Consider the following 15,541-nt stretch of genomic DNA (forward strand, 5'->3'; position numbering starts at 1 on the left):
GTAGTCCCAGCTACTCAGTAGGCTGAGGTAGGAGAATGGCATGAACCCAGGAGGTGGCGCTTGCAGTGAGCTGAGATCGCCCACTGCACTCCAGCCCGGGCGACAGAGTAAGACTGTCTCAAAAAAAAAAAAAAAAACAGTTTATAATTGAATATGTCTCAGTCTTATTTAAGCACAGAACACCTTTCCAAGTACACATATTGATATCCTGTGCCATTAAGTTTCCAGAGAGAACCAATGTGAAAATTAAACAGGATTAATCTTCTACCAGTTTTCATTGTAGAAATCTAAATTATTGGATTGGTCTTTGCCTCTGCGATTCTTGGAGGCAAATTAAAGGCTTGGAGTTTGCTTCTTCAGGTGTTAGGTGTAGAGCGAAGGAGAGAGGAAGAGATAAGAGAAAATGTAGGAGTTATAAGAATAGAGATTTGTAAAAATAGTGCTAAATTAAAAAACAAAAATCACCAAAATCTTAAATCATCAACCAATCATACTTTTTAATTGCTGATGTTTCTTCCAAGGTTTGAGTAAATTTTACTTTAGAATAGTTTAATGTACAGAGAATTAATAAGAAAGTGAACTGTATGAAGGGGAAAAAGTAAATGGTTTTTCATGCTTTTATAGCTCTCCCTCATGTGAATTAGCTTAAACGAACTCGTAAAATATTTCCTGAGTGTATCTCTGAAATCAGGAATTGAGGTTTCTTCAACTACTTCACCAAAAAAAAACTTCAATGAAACGACTCATAGACAATCTACCTCTAGCTTATGGTTAGAAGTAGAATTTGTTAGAAAAATATTTATCTGATACTTTTGGATAATTGGGGAGGTAAAGGAAAGTCCTTTTAAATCCTTTTTTTTTTTTAACATACTGAAATCTATGAGAAAGGACCATCAGTTTTCTAAGTACCCTATTTGTTCCCAGCCCTTTTTTCCTCCTCCAGTGATCTTGTTGTAACTGTCCATACTACCTGCATTGTTGTAAGTATGATGCTATATGATAGAGCTTTATATACAGCTATAGACTAACCTAGTTGAATAGTTGAGTATTCTTGAAGAGTTAAATTTTTTTTTTTTTTAATTTGCTCTGTTGCCTAGGTTGGAGTGCAGTGGTGCAAACATGACTCACTGCAGCCTTGACTTCCCTGCCTCAGCCTCCCATATAGCTGGGATCATAGGCATATGCCACCACATCTGGCTAATTTTTTGATTTTTTTGTAGAGACAGAGTTGTTGCCCAGGGAAATTCTGAACATAAAGTTGCCCAGGCTGGTCTCAAACTCCTGGGCTCAAGTGATCCTCTCCACCTTGGCCTCCCAAAATGCTGGGATTACAGGCGTAAGCCACAACACCCAGCCCTTAAAGAGTTTTTCTTAAGCTCTGGGGACCAGTTTGAGGGCATTAGCACTATATCAATGCACTGTTTCTTAACATCAGACTCATCTATAACAGTTTGAAAAATATGTATCAAATTCGATACAATATGTTGGCTTGCACAAACATCTAGTATAATTTATTCTGGTGTCTGGGCAAGTACACTCCTTGGCTTCTCTGTCATTGGCCTTTGATAATTACTTATTTGATAATTACTGCACTAGATTGTACACATTTGGTAACCCAGCCTGACAGTCATTATTTTCCTGATAAATTGATAAAAGCCAGAAATCTGAATCATCGTTCATAAGCAAATTACTTTTACTGCCAAAAGTAACACTTTAGTGAAAAAAGGAATATAAAAGTATATAAACATGGTAGGCAGCTTTGTGTATACTTCCACAAATGTTTCTTATTTATTATTTTCTAATCAAATACTATGAGTTTCTGATCCTGAAATTAAGTTTACAGACCCAGTTTCTTTCAACCAGTTCCCAAAACTGATTTGTCATTTTTGTTGCTATTGGACTCTGGTCTATCTAGGCTATAGTATGTAGACTGCTAATGTTGGGGACTGATCTCTTTTTATTAATGATACATTATTATTTGAATTGAGCTCTTTATACTTCTGTTTTGTGACTGTCAACGAAAAATAAAATAGTATGTCTCACAGGCCTATCCTTTTCCTAAATTCTGCCTAATAAGAATTTTTCATCTCATCAAAGAAGTAGGCACTTTTTATACAATCAAGAATTTTTTCCTGTCATCAATGTACAATAGGATATTAATATTTTACATGTTTTCCACTTGTAATCTGCTGATTGTAGCATAATTCCAATTAGATTTTTTTTTAAGAGAGGGGGTCACACTGTGTTGCCCAGGCTTGATTGCTGTGGTGCCATCCTAGCTTACTGCAGCCTGGAACTCCTGGGCTCCAGCATTCCTCCCACCTCACCCTCCTGGCAAATTAAATTTTTTTTCCTGGAATAATTTACGTTAATTTTTTTGAGGCAGAGTCTTGCTGTGTCGCCCAGGCTAGAATGCAGCGGTGCAATCTTGTCTTACTGCAACCTCCACTTCCTGGGTTCAAGCAATTCTTGTGCCTCAGCCTCCCGAGTAGCTGGGACTACAGAAGCCCGCCACCATGCCCAGCTAATTTTTTTTTTAATTTTTGGTAGAGATGGGGTTTCACCATGTTGGCCAGGCTGATCTCGAACTCCTGACCTCAGGTGGTCCACCCACCTTGGCCTCCCAAAGTGCTGGAATTACAAGTGTGAGCCACTGCGCCTGGCCTGCATTAATTTTTTAAAAAGAACATCTCAAGAAAAATGTGAAGCTAACTTAAACATGGCGTTATATAGCATACTCATAAGCAAAACACTATAATTTTCTTAACATAAAAAATGTATTGGTAGTTTATGTTCAAAATTTTAAAATCAGGAAAACAATATTAGAATAAAAGAGAAGATAGTCGACTGGGCTAAATTTTGGTGGTTTAAATGAAAACTATTGAGCTTGATTTGTTGCTTTTAAGTCTTTTCATATGATTACAATAATGTAAAAACTGCTTTGAATTACCTGCAAATTGAACATCTAATCTTAAAAAGATAGAATTTTAATAGTCTCTGTTAATAATATTTGAAACATAGATGCTCTAGAGTTTTTACTTACCTTGAAGTACATTGTTGTTGTTGTCCAAGTAGACAAAAACTTAGGTAATGAGCAGAAAAAAACTGAGTTTCAAAATGGCATCAATTTCTATGTAAGCTAGTTTAAATGATATTACGAATTTAGGAACCATAAAAATATTACTGATAGCTAACATTCGTTCTTGACCAGTAAAATAATTTAACTTTAGTAAAGGGGATTTTGGCACTTGATTCTATGAATCATTTCAGAAATTATTAAAATTTCTAGTGATATGTTAGTATTTTAACTGAAGAGACTTTTTTGTGAGTAACTAACTTGCTTTTTACCAATAAGCAGCTGCCTTTTTTTTTTAAGGTGAGCTTTTCTTCTACCAGTATTTATTAAGCCCATACTTATGTGACAGGTCCTCTTTCAAGCAATAGAGATATTGCAATGAACAAAACAAAAATCCTCAAGAGACTTAAATCTAGTGGAAAGGAGTACTTTTTTCTTAACATTTTATAAGCTGACAGTATACTTTAATGTACAGCTTTCCTTTCAAACTAACAAAGGAAACTTTTTGAACAAAATATTTCTGGGAAAAAAACGGTTTTTTAATCTAGAAATAATTGGCCCATTTTAATGCTGAACAGTATTAAGGAAATCCAGAGATAAAACTTGACATTTCTGTAACTTTATAGAATAGTTTTTAAACTCTAAATTTAAATTTATTTTACCAAAGCATTTTCTCAATGTTCAAAACCAGTTTTTGTAAATCTCTTGAAAACAACATTTTTATTGTTTCACTCATTAAATGGTTTCTAATGCTTTAGATTAACATTTAATTGAAAAGACTATACTTTCAAGCATAATTTCTAAGGTGTGTTACTAGAGGAGTTTCTCTGAACATGTGAGCACTGGAATACGGGAAGAGAAAGTGCAGTGTTCTCTCCTTAGTGTGAAATGGACCTTTGGTGTTGCTTTGCTGCACCTGCCATTTGCCTTGGGTGATCGTTCTCTTCCTCCAGGAGAGTAAGAGGACACAGTTGGTTTCCCTTAAGAAAAAGAAAAGAAAGAGAAAAATATATAAAATTTTATTTAAAAGCTTTCATTTTTAAGTTAACATATAAGCAGCATAATTAAATTGTTTTGAGGGCATTTTTATTTAAACCTGATGCCACCATTATTTTTAGCAATTCAATACAAAGTTTTTTTTATTGGTTCCTTCTGTATAATTTACTAACATTTGTTTTAGATTTTTATTTCTAACATTCTTTATAGAGATAAATCACTATGCTGCTCTGTGGTTTTTTTTTAAATTCTTTTTTGTTTATATTGAGATATAACTAAAGCCTGGCTTTATGGTTTCTTAATAATACAATTAATTTTTACCAAGTTTTATTTAAAAATTAATAAATTATTTCATGAGTACAAAATATATATGATGTACTATTCAAGAGATTAAGAGCAAAGATTAATTTCTGCCTTACTTTACACCACAACTCCTCACTTTGTAGCTGTGTAATTTTGGGTAAGTCACTTAAACAGTTTCTTCATTTATAAAATAGGCATGGCACCTACTTCATGGGGTTGTTGTGAGGATTAAATGAATGATATGTCAGATGCTTACAACAATACCTGGCATGTGGAAAATACTGTATATAGTTTAGTTATTATTTAGTCTTTTTCTCAGTACAGTTCAGCAGTATATATTTGCTCAACTAATCTAAGGCTTGTTAGAGTCAATTATGCTGAATTCAAGTGCCATTTGTATTGACATAATTCAACCCTCTTGATCTGAATTTAGCATAAAGTTGGTTTCCTATCAGTGTTATTTTCTTCTTTGATTTTATGTAATTAGTATTGTTATGTGCCATGAAAGAACTATATTTAAATCATAAGAATTTTTAAAAACATTGTTTAAATTTAAATTCTCCAGTACTACAATATTGGTAGAAAAAAATCAGTTACATTGTTTTTTTAAAGCTCTTTCCCTCTTAAGCTTGCACAGAAGTTTTAGATAGTCATATATGGTAACAAAGTTTTAGGAAAAAAAAAACATAGGCTGAAATAATGGTTAAGTTTTCTAATATACCAGGTGTGAGGGCTGAGTTTGGGAAGGAATTCCTAAACATAGAACATCATAATAATCTTTCCTGGCTTTTTTAGAATGGAAAAATTGTGAAATATCGATAAAAGAAATTAAAAATTAAAATTAATATTTTTTCTGACATTTGTACATTTGCTAGTGTAATAATGTTTTTATGATTTTAATATTTTGAAATCCTGATTTTGACCTTTGGTAAAATAAATTCCAAGCTATAAAATTCGTAAGAATTCTTATAGAACAGTTATACAGTCTTCATCTTTTGCTGAGTTCTTTAGAATATTGTGTAGAAAGAAATTTAGAGTACATGCTGAATATAATCTCTGTCATTGAGGCAGAAGTTCTTATGATCTCTTATGTTAGATGTAAAAAACCGAAATATTTATGTTTGTCAAGATGCACAGATATGAGTTAGTTATCTGCTGTATTAACAAACACTTAATGAGTATAAGTGCATCAAGGTGAAGTTTGTAAGGAAATGTTTCGCTTTTCATTTAGAAAAATTTCTAAGTGGAGTGCATGAGGAAGAAAAACAATGTCATTTTTTAAAGTTGCACATTTCCCTCAGTTTAAGGACAAAAAGTTAATTGTTTCAGCTTCAGGAGATACTATATATTTAACCTATGTTGAGAGCCTCCTAGTATATCACTAGGAATATACTAGAATCTTGGCATAATGCAAACCTATGTTGATCTCAATTTAATATAAAGTAGGTCCGTTTGGACCTCATACAAATAGGATGATATTAATGAAATTGCAGAAGGACTAGCCTTTTTTCAGCCGTAGTAGCATGGATCCCAAAAATACTTTGAATGACTGTCTCCATTTTATAAATGAGGAAACTAGTCTCAAAGTCTAGAGTAAGAATCAACAAATTACTTTGTAATCTTGGACAAGTCACTGCTTTGCTTCTGGATCTAAATTTTCTCATTTTGATTGTTCAGTTATAGTTCTGTTGCATTTAACTTTTGTACAAAAAGCCTAATAGTAGCAACAGCTGACTTTTTGACTCTGTCCTTTCTTCATTATATTTTGCTGACTTCTGAAAACAATTTTTTTTTGTTATTTCTAGGTAACTTACAGACCATGATGGATTCATAGACATTGTATTTTGCTTCCACAATTCCTGTTGAGAATTTGTATATATCTGAACAGTTAAATGGTTATTTCATCCTGACACTGAAGGCAGTGAAAATAATGCAGTGATATGTAACACTAAGCCTGTTTCTCAAACTTTTTTATTGTAAATTTGATAAAGTAACTTAACCTCTCTGGGCTTCAATTTTCTCATCTGTGAGATATTTAAATTAGATAATCTCTGAATGTCCATCTGCAATTATTATTATTATTATTATTATTATTATTATTATTATTATTTGAGACGGAGTTTTGCTCTTGTTGCCCAGGCTGGATGGAGTGCAGTGGCATTATTTCGGCTCACTGCAACCTCTGCCTCACGGGTTCAAGCAGTTCTGCCTCAGCCTCCCAAGTAGCTGGGATTACAGGCATGCACCACCACGCCCGGCTAGTTTTGTATTTTTAGTAGAGACGGGGTTTCTCCATGTTGGTCAGGCTGGTCTTGAACTCCCGACCTCAGGTGATCTGCCCACCTCAGCCTCCCAAAGTGCTGGGATTATAGGTGTGAGCCACCGCGCCCAGCCTATAATTCTTAAAAAGAGATGTAAGAAGCCAGAAATACAGTTTTTAGAGCTTGATGGCTGTTTAATGGAAAGGGCCAATAACAGGCAGGTAAAGTTTCTTCCTAGCAGGTTTAAGTGGTGTTTTTGCCAAAAACAAAAGAATACAATTGATTTTTTAAAAAATATATTGACTTTATTTGATGTCAGTGAATAAGATTTTAATACTATAATGAAGTAAAACACCTTGGGAGAACAGTTTCCTGACAAAGAGAACTTTAGGAAGAGGGTAGAGAGTTTCATTTCTAATATGTAATCAAACAGAGAAGCAAAATTTGAAGAAAAGATGCCTCTTGCCTTTTTGGGAAGGAAGGTGGAGAATTTATGAGACTCTATAAGAGTCTACAGTGGGATACTTGGATCGGCTTTCTGTGTTAAGGTGTATTTTTTCTGCTTGGAACTTAAATAAGTAGGAAAAATTTAATAGCATTTGAGTTGCTTGATTTATTGGCACAGCTCTATCTTTATCTGCACTTCCAAATGTTTCATCACCTCACTGTTTCTATGCATGTTAACATTTTAAAATGCGTTTTGGTAGTTTTCTAATTCATTGATACTACATGCTATATTGGCTTGTGCCCATCATTTTTTAAAAAAAACAGATTTGTATTTTGATTTTTTTTTTCATTGAGCTTACAAAAACTGATTTTTTTTAAAGCATATGCTTTAGGGCATTATTGAAATTAATAATTTTTTTTATATTCATGTAGTTCTTCTCTACATAATTTTTTTCTTTTACAGATATTGATGATGCTCAAATACTTCCCCGCTCAACTAGAGTCAGACATTTTTCACAAAGTGAAGAAACTGGAAATGAAGTTTTTGGTGCTTTGAATGAGGAGCAGCCATTGCCTCGAAGTAGCAGCACTTCTGACATCTTGGAACCATTCACTGTTGAACGAGCCAAAGGTGCAGTTCCTGTCATTGACAGTTCATCCCGTCATGCACCAAGCTTGCAGAGTTCCACAGAGGCTTCTTCAATAACTAGATCCACTGAAAGCCACATCACTGATACTCATAGTAGAGAGTCTTCTCTGGAAGTTGGTGATAGCATATATGACCATCTTTGTCATTTAATAGGTCCAGTAGAACTTGCAGATTCAGCTTTTGAACAAATCCAGTACATTGACCTTGAAGGAGATGATGATCTTCTTTCCACCCTGAAAGAATATTTTAAGGAAAACCAGGAAAATCATAGTAAAAATGAGATAGGGAAAGACCCAGCTTCTCAGGAAGTGACTATTGCAGTAAATAGGGGTGAAAGGTTATCCTTAGATAAATTAGAATGCACAGATCAGGAAACTGAATCAGAAAATATCACCTCTTTTGTTGGGACTCCTGAAAACCTACAGTTTCCGAAAGAACCAAACTCAGCTGTCTTCATGAGTAATATCGCACCTAACCAGTCAGACAGTTTTATTAGAACACAAACTTCTGAAAAATCTAAGCAACTAAACAGTGATAAACAGCCATCAGAGCCTAGTTCAGATAGCCCTTGTGATAAAGAAAAAAGGAAACATCTGTACAGACAAGCAGCCACAGAATTAGATCCTTGTGTTGATGTAACACTAGTTGAAAAGCTTAAGAGTGTGCAAATTAATGAAAAAATCACTGTCCCACATGTTATGCGTGCCAAGAAAGCAACACTAAAAGCATCTGTTAACCGCAGAATGCCTCATGTTACAAGTACTAGCAAACTTTCTCCAACTAAAAGGAGCCTGTCTGAAACAGTAACTCATAGAGCCAAAATCATGAAAATTGCTACTAAAAAACGAAATAGCGTTCATGTTACTTTTAGGCCATCCACTGAGTCCATTCAGTTTTATAATCCTCTGGAAAACAAAGAGGCTCCATGGAAGATGAGACTGCGGAAGCTCGGTGGCTTTAGTAGTGGTAGCAGCAATAGCAGCACCAGCAACACCCATACCAGCTCAAATAGTGCTACGGAGCTAGTAAAACCTGGTGTGTACAGACCTCTAGATACACTTGGTACTGCATCAGTAAGCAGTAAAACAGTGAAGGAATCCACAGAGATTCCCACCACTATATTACAAAAAGAAGGAATTGCAAGTAGTCAGTTAGGTAGTCGTAGTACTCTTAGGTCATCAAGTCATGAGGCAGGACTACAGCAGGGCTCCCTGGGTGGCGTTTATAAAACTGTTGTACATGCTCTTTCGAAGCCGAAGGCAAATGTTTCCCCACAGAGGCAGAACAGAATGCCACCAGAGGCTCCACTGAGGGATCTGTACAGTCATGTAATGGGCTATTTTGGAAGGAAAGCTGCAGGTGAGCACTAACATTGTGCAGAGCGCAAAAGGAGAAAGACAGCACCAGTTTGGCTTAATGCAACTGAAGCAAGCTATAAGCAATCAAAAAGCTTTGGGATGGTCACTGCTTTCTCTCTGTTTGGTTATGCATGCGCCTTTTCCCAGCTGTATTTTTCCCAGCATAGAATGTTTATTTAAATTACTAATTTCCCTTATAAGGCATTTAGTTAAACCTCTTTGCTGCTGAACAACAACATAGGAAAGTGGATATATAGGAAAATTTCAATGACCTATCAAAGACTACCTAAATCAAGTATTTTTCCGAGTGTATACCACAAGTGTGGAAATTAAGTTTACCAAGGAGTTGTTATGCTTTTTTCCCCACCCCACTATAGTTTAAAAGGGCACCAGATATATCTAATTGAATTCATTTATTTTTACTGCTGATCTATTTGGTTTCGTATTTTTTCTTGATAGAAATTATTTTGACAACTAACATAATAGAAATCAAGGTCCTACAGCCAGCACCAACATTATAGTTAACTATCAGTGATGAGGAAATCATTTCTTAAATCTCAAAGTGAATTTAATCACTTTTCATTTAAGCCATTTCCAAACATGCTGTAGGCTTTTAGTTTTGCATTCATTTATATAGAATGCAAGTTATGTCCTTGAAACACTTTAATTACTTTCTTTTTTTCTGAGACTTTAAATGTGCATAAAGGTTTCACAGTAGCCAATCATGATTTAAATATGGAACCTCTATGGACAGATAACAGAAAGCAAGATTATGGTAACTGTTTTCCCTATCTTGAGTCAAAGTTAAAATAACTTTACGTATATAGACTATTAACTTTCAGCAGTAAGGTTGGTTTTGATTTTATTTGTTTTAACATGGTTTTGTTAGCATGATTAACAACGCTGTATAATGCATCTTGCATTGAGCCATTAATGCCACCTGAGGGCAGTATTTGACAGCTTAGCAAAGCCTGGCCAGTAATATAAAGATAATGGTATTTCACAGTGAGCGTCTGACCAGTGTATTTTCTTAATCTGAAATACTTTGTAGTTTATTAGGAATATAAACAGTGCTCATTTTCCTTTCATTGCAGATAAATCAACTTTTCAATAGCATAGTAGTGACATAGATACCATATTATTTTCTATAAGTTAGTTTCCCAAGTCTAAAACATTCTCGTTAATGTAAATGGTAAAAATAATAATAATGTAGTGATAAAAAAATCAAAATAACTATTTTGGATTTTTTTGTAAGAAAAACATTTGTGAAAGTCAACTTTTTATTCTTAAAGCATTAAAATTAGATTTTATAGTGGATAGAAACAGCAGTATATCAAAACCATAGAATTTGTATTTATAAATACTCAAATGCATTTGTATCCTACTGAGTTTTGCATAGATTCAAAGGATGTATTCCCTGAAAACATTCTTTGGGGAAAATACGGAATTATAAATTGTTAAGGCTCTAAAAAGAAACATTGAGTCAGGAAAAAAGATAAATATACCAGTTTCTTTATAGGCAATATTAACCTAACTTCAGCTAGTGCTTATCTATAAGCTTTCTTGCTGTTTAAAGTTATACTGAAGATTGACTAACATCTGCTTAGTTAAATAAAGTAAATATCAATTTACTAATTCTTAAAATTAAATCTAAAAGAAGGGAAATTATTCATAAATGCATGTTTGGCAAATAATTGGCAAAGGTACTTTGTTTTGGGTTGTTGTTTGTTTCAAAGTTAGAAAATGCAGTGAAGTTTTTCCTCACTATATATAGTTATTTATTTATTTTTAGTCAATAAAGAGGACATGAGCCAAAAACTGCCTCCTGTTAATAGTGATATTGGCAGCAGCAGTGCTAATGTTCCTGATCTGATGGATGAGTTTATAGCAGAACGACTTCGAAGTGGTAATGCCTCGGTAAGTTTTATTTTATATATTTGCTTTTATAGAGGAGGGTATAAAAACTAACAGATATATACCTATGTACATATATGTCAATTTATATATGGGAATTTTTATTCAAAATAACCTTTCCTCAAAATATAACCCTTTTTATGAAGATTTTTGAATTACATTTTTATAATATTTTTTATCTAAAGACATAAACAGCCTCATAATTTTTACCGGGGTGAAAGATCAGACAGGTACCTGTGCACAAATACACAGATATAAGCAACTACCTTCCTAGTCTCCCCTTTTTCCGTCTTTGCTCGTAGGTTACCCTGGTGCCAGCTGCCAGCCCTCAATGGGAAAGATAGCAATGGAGGTCTTCTGCCCCAGCTCCCATAGTTATATAAATAAATATAATTTAATATATAATTTAAAAATACATATATAATTTTTATTTTTGTCTCAAGATCTGTTTGTGAACCAGCTCCCATAGTTTTGCTAGCACAGATACTGCTTAACCATTTTAGATAACTTTGAAAGAGACTTAAAGGTTATCTTTATCTTGAATGTTAGGATTATGGCAACATGAAAACAGAAGCTCTTTTATCCCTAATAATCCTAATAATGCTTAATTGTTAGGGAAGGATAAATATATATGGAACTGGTTTCTTTTGAGACGGAGTCTCGCTTTGTCGCCCAGGGTGGAGTGCAGTGCTCACTGCAGCCTCCGTCTCCCGGGTTTCAGCAATCCTCCTGCCTCAGCCCCCCGAGTAGCTAGGATTACAGGAGCACGCCACCATGCCTGGATAATTTTTCTATTTTTAGTAGAGACAGAGTTTCACCATGTTGGCCAGATCAGTCTCGAACTTCTGACCTCAGGTGATCTGCCCACCTCAGCCTCCCAAAGTGCTGGGATTACCAGAGTGAGCTACTGCGCCTGACCTGGAATTGCTTTTTTTAAATTATCATATTTCATTTGGGTTTGACTTCTCTATAACTCCATTATATACCCCGCCCCCTTTTTTTTTAGGCTTACTTTTTTCCCTTGAGTGGATAAAAATCATTGAATGACATCTTTGCTGTCATTCTTTCCATTCTCCCACTGTCTTTTTTATTTGCTGCTTTTTTTCCACTTAAATACTCTTTCTGCTGTTTTAATTTATATTCACTGCATGGATCCTACTGAGGCTTAAGAGTCACAGGCCCAGCATCATGTGATATTTGGGTCTTCAGGCAGACCAACAATAGGTCAGGCTGTAGCTCCATTCAGTTACATAGATTGTTTGGTGAGTGTGTTCTCCACTCCTACTTCAGCCTCTAAATATCAGCATTTATTGTGATGGTTTGGAAATTAAAGGTTTCAGATGGTTAAAGAGAATAAATACTTTTTTTAATGGTAAAATATTTCTTGAACGTTTAGACTATGACAAGAAGAGGAAGTAGTCCAGGCAGCCTGGAAATTCCCAAAGACCTCCCTGATATTCTAAACAAGCAGAACCAGATGCGCCCTATTGATGACCCAGGTGTGCCCTCAGAATGGACTTCTCCTGCCAGTGCAGGGAGCAGTGATCTTATCAGCTCAGATAGTCATTCGGATTCTTTCAGCGCTTTCCAATATGATGGCCGAAAATTTGACAGCAAGTATCTTTTCTATTTGAATACTATGTTTTATGTTGATTGTCTTCTGTTCAAGACTGACTTACGGATTATGTAGCCATCACCTTCCTCTCCAGTGTTACTTAGGCAGTGGCTCCCACGTTAGAAAAAAAAAAAAAATTAGAGATTTGGTCTTGCTGTGTTGTCTGGGCTAGTCTTGAACTCCTGACCTGAAGCAGTCCTCCTGCCTCAGCCTTCCGAGTAGCTGGGATTACAGGTGCAAGGCGTCATTCTTGGCCCCACTTATTTTTATTTCAATTTTCAGTGAAATTTCAAAGGAAGTTTTAGGGAATCACCTTAAATTGAAGCTACTTTATTTTGCTAAATTAACATTTAAGTTAACACCTTAAGTTGAGGCTACTTTATTTTGCTAAAATCACATTTAAAAAACAAAAAATGTGATCCCTTCTTAAAATAAGTGACATTTTTAAGACCAAAACTGTAGAAAGGAAAATAATTTAGGATAGACCTGTTACTAAAAAGACAGTCATGATTATGAGTTGCCACTGTTTCACACACTCATATTTGAGAACCAAATATTTGGATTATGTTCAATGCTACAGTACCGAGAACTTCCTTTGAATAATTGCTCCTTGTTACAATAATATCAGTAATATTATTTGGTGCTGTATTGTTAACACTTAGTTATTCAGCTATAATTCTATATTGCACTTGACAGTCAGTGAAGGGCACCACATTTTTAAAAAAGAAGTCAAAACCTTGGGAACTAAGTTTGTGAAGAGCCGAGATATGCATGGGAGAATTACATGTTTCCTCCCTTCATGGCTTGTACCCTATCCGGATCTACTTACGATCTTCAGAGTATTAAGATGATTTACACTCGTCTGAGTGATATGTAAACAGAATAGATGTACAGGGAATGTTTCTGTTTGATCATTTTGCTGATTTAGCTCTCGTAAATATTTTTACTTTGTAATTGGACTCATATAATAACATTTCTTCTTCCTATAGATTTTGGCTTTGGAGCTGACGCTGGGGTTACATCCTCTGCTGATGTGGATTCAGGTTCTGGCCATCATCAGAGTGCTGAAGAGCAGGAAGTGGCTAGTCTAACTACTCTTCATATAGATTCTGAAACAAGCAGTCTTAATCAGCAAGCTTTCTCTGCTGAAGTTGCAACTATTACTGGTAAAGTTATTCATGGGAATGTGTTTCTTAAATGTATTTTTTAAACCTCCAAAGAATTTGATTAAAATTTTGAGAGATTTTAAGTGTTACTTATTACTATTTAAGTATTACTTTTTTCATTCGTCTTTATGTAACAATGAAGGGGAGAAAAGACATTAGTTTCTTGACTTGAGGTCCACTGGGTTAAGCTTCAGAGGACTCTGTGAACTTGTAGTATTTTACGCAATATTTTGTGTATATATATGCACTAGAACATTTTCTGCATGATTAAAAAAATTTTTAATGGGAACTTAATAGATGTATATGTATACAGAGAACGCGAGATAGTTGGAGTGATTTTTAAAATAAATAGAAAAGTTAAAAGTAGTGGACTCTTTGTCATTCAGAGTTAGCCTAGATTTTTATGATTTCTTTAGCAAAGTATTTATTATAGAAAATATAAAGCACACTGCTTAATAGAAGGCCTGTTTGTCAATATACTAATATTCTGTGTTTAGATAGTAGTTTGTGCTTTCTGGAAACTTTTTACATGTAGTCAAACCCAATCCTAATGTGATAAGTGGGGTCTTCAATCATGTTAAATGTAGAGTCACATTACTGCAATGTTAGTGAAGTGATTAGAATGAGCCTGAGCAGCTAGTAGCCCATAGTTCTTGGGGATTCCACTCTATAATCCACCCTCACTGTGGTTCCGGCTACAGTTTGCCCCTTGATGAGTGGTTATCCACTCCAGTTTAATTATCCATGGGGTGATTTTGCATCTTGTGGTTGGCTGGAACTTGGAAGACTGGTGCAGTGATTTCTGCATCTCTAAACTAGTCAAGCATATTTCCTCAGCCAACCCAGACAGAGGAAATTTGAGCCAGGGGAATTCTAAAAGTTAGAAATCCATTCTCTGTTTTCATATCCTGCCTCCTTTTTTCCCAGATGGCAAGAACTTTAGCAGCCCCATTGCAGAATGTGGCCCTAGTGGAGAGTGGGAACCAACTGGGTTAGAGCTACAGTTCCATCATTATAGGATTTAAATTACTCAAAGTGGAATACTAGAGAAAATTCTTATTTTATAATGAATACCTCTTACTTTAGTTGTTCTTAAATGTAAATGAAAAGATACTTAACATTGATAGTAACCAGGGAATGCAAATAAAAACCACAGTGAGATCCTACTACACATACTGAAATTGTTCAAGTTAAAAACACTGACGGCCGGGTGTGGCGGATCACAAGGTCAGGAGATCGAGACCATCCTGGCTAACAGGGTGAAACCCCATCTCTACTAAAAATACAAAAAACAAAAATTAGCCAGGCATGGTGGTGGGCGCCTATAGTCCCAAGCTACTCGGGAGGCTGAGGCAGGAGAATGGCATGAACCCGGGAGGCAGAGCTTGCAGTGAGCCAAGATCACGCCACTGCACTCCAGCCTGGGCGACAGAGTGAGACTCCGTCTCAAAAAAAAAAAAAAAAACCACACACTGACAATCCAAAGTGTTGAAATGAGTGTGGAGCAAGTAGAATCGCATACATTGCTAGTGAGAATGTGAAATGATCAAGTCACTCTGGGAAAATATGGCAGTAACTTTTAAAGTTAAACATACATTTATTATGTCACCATTTTTAGGTATATATTTTCCTTGGACAGTAGTACGCAAAAGATCATGGCAGCTTTATTCACAGTAGTTAAAAATTGAAAACAAACCAAATGTCCATCAATTGGTGAGTGGATAAATTGTAGTATATTCATTCATTGAATATTCAC

General features: G+C 35.1%; 1 protein-coding gene and 1 pseudogene across 8 annotated transcripts in view; both read left to right on the top strand.

Moving 5' to 3' along the window:
• RALGAPA1 (Ral GTPase activating protein catalytic subunit alpha 1) overlaps positions 1-15,541 on the top strand; it is a 278,214-nt gene that overhangs the window by 116,711 nt on the left and 145,962 nt on the right. For 5 of the 8 annotated variants that reach the window (XM_063645883.1, XM_063645884.1, XM_055291509.2 and 2 more), the window contains 4 exons: positions 7,547-9,091; positions 10,883-11,007; positions 12,401-12,617; positions 13,609-13,785. In XM_063645883.1, coding sequence (XP_063501953.1) covers positions 7,547-9,091; positions 10,883-11,007; positions 12,401-12,617; positions 13,609-13,785 — 2,064 coding nt within the window. The remainder of the gene's footprint in view (positions 1-7,546; positions 9,092-10,882; positions 11,008-12,400; positions 12,618-13,608; positions 13,786-15,541) is intronic. The other 3 variants (XM_055291510.2, XM_055291511.2, XM_055291512.2) reach the window with 1 other exon arrangement.
• LOC129490955 (uncharacterized) lies at positions 3,852-4,052 on the top strand (annotated as a pseudogene).

The sequence above is a fragment of the Symphalangus syndactylus genome, chromosome 9 (assembly GCF_028878055.3).
Source record: "Symphalangus syndactylus isolate Jambi chromosome 9, NHGRI_mSymSyn1-v2.1_pri, whole genome shotgun sequence".
NCBI lineage: Eukaryota > Metazoa > Chordata > Mammalia > Primates > Hylobatidae > Symphalangus > Symphalangus syndactylus.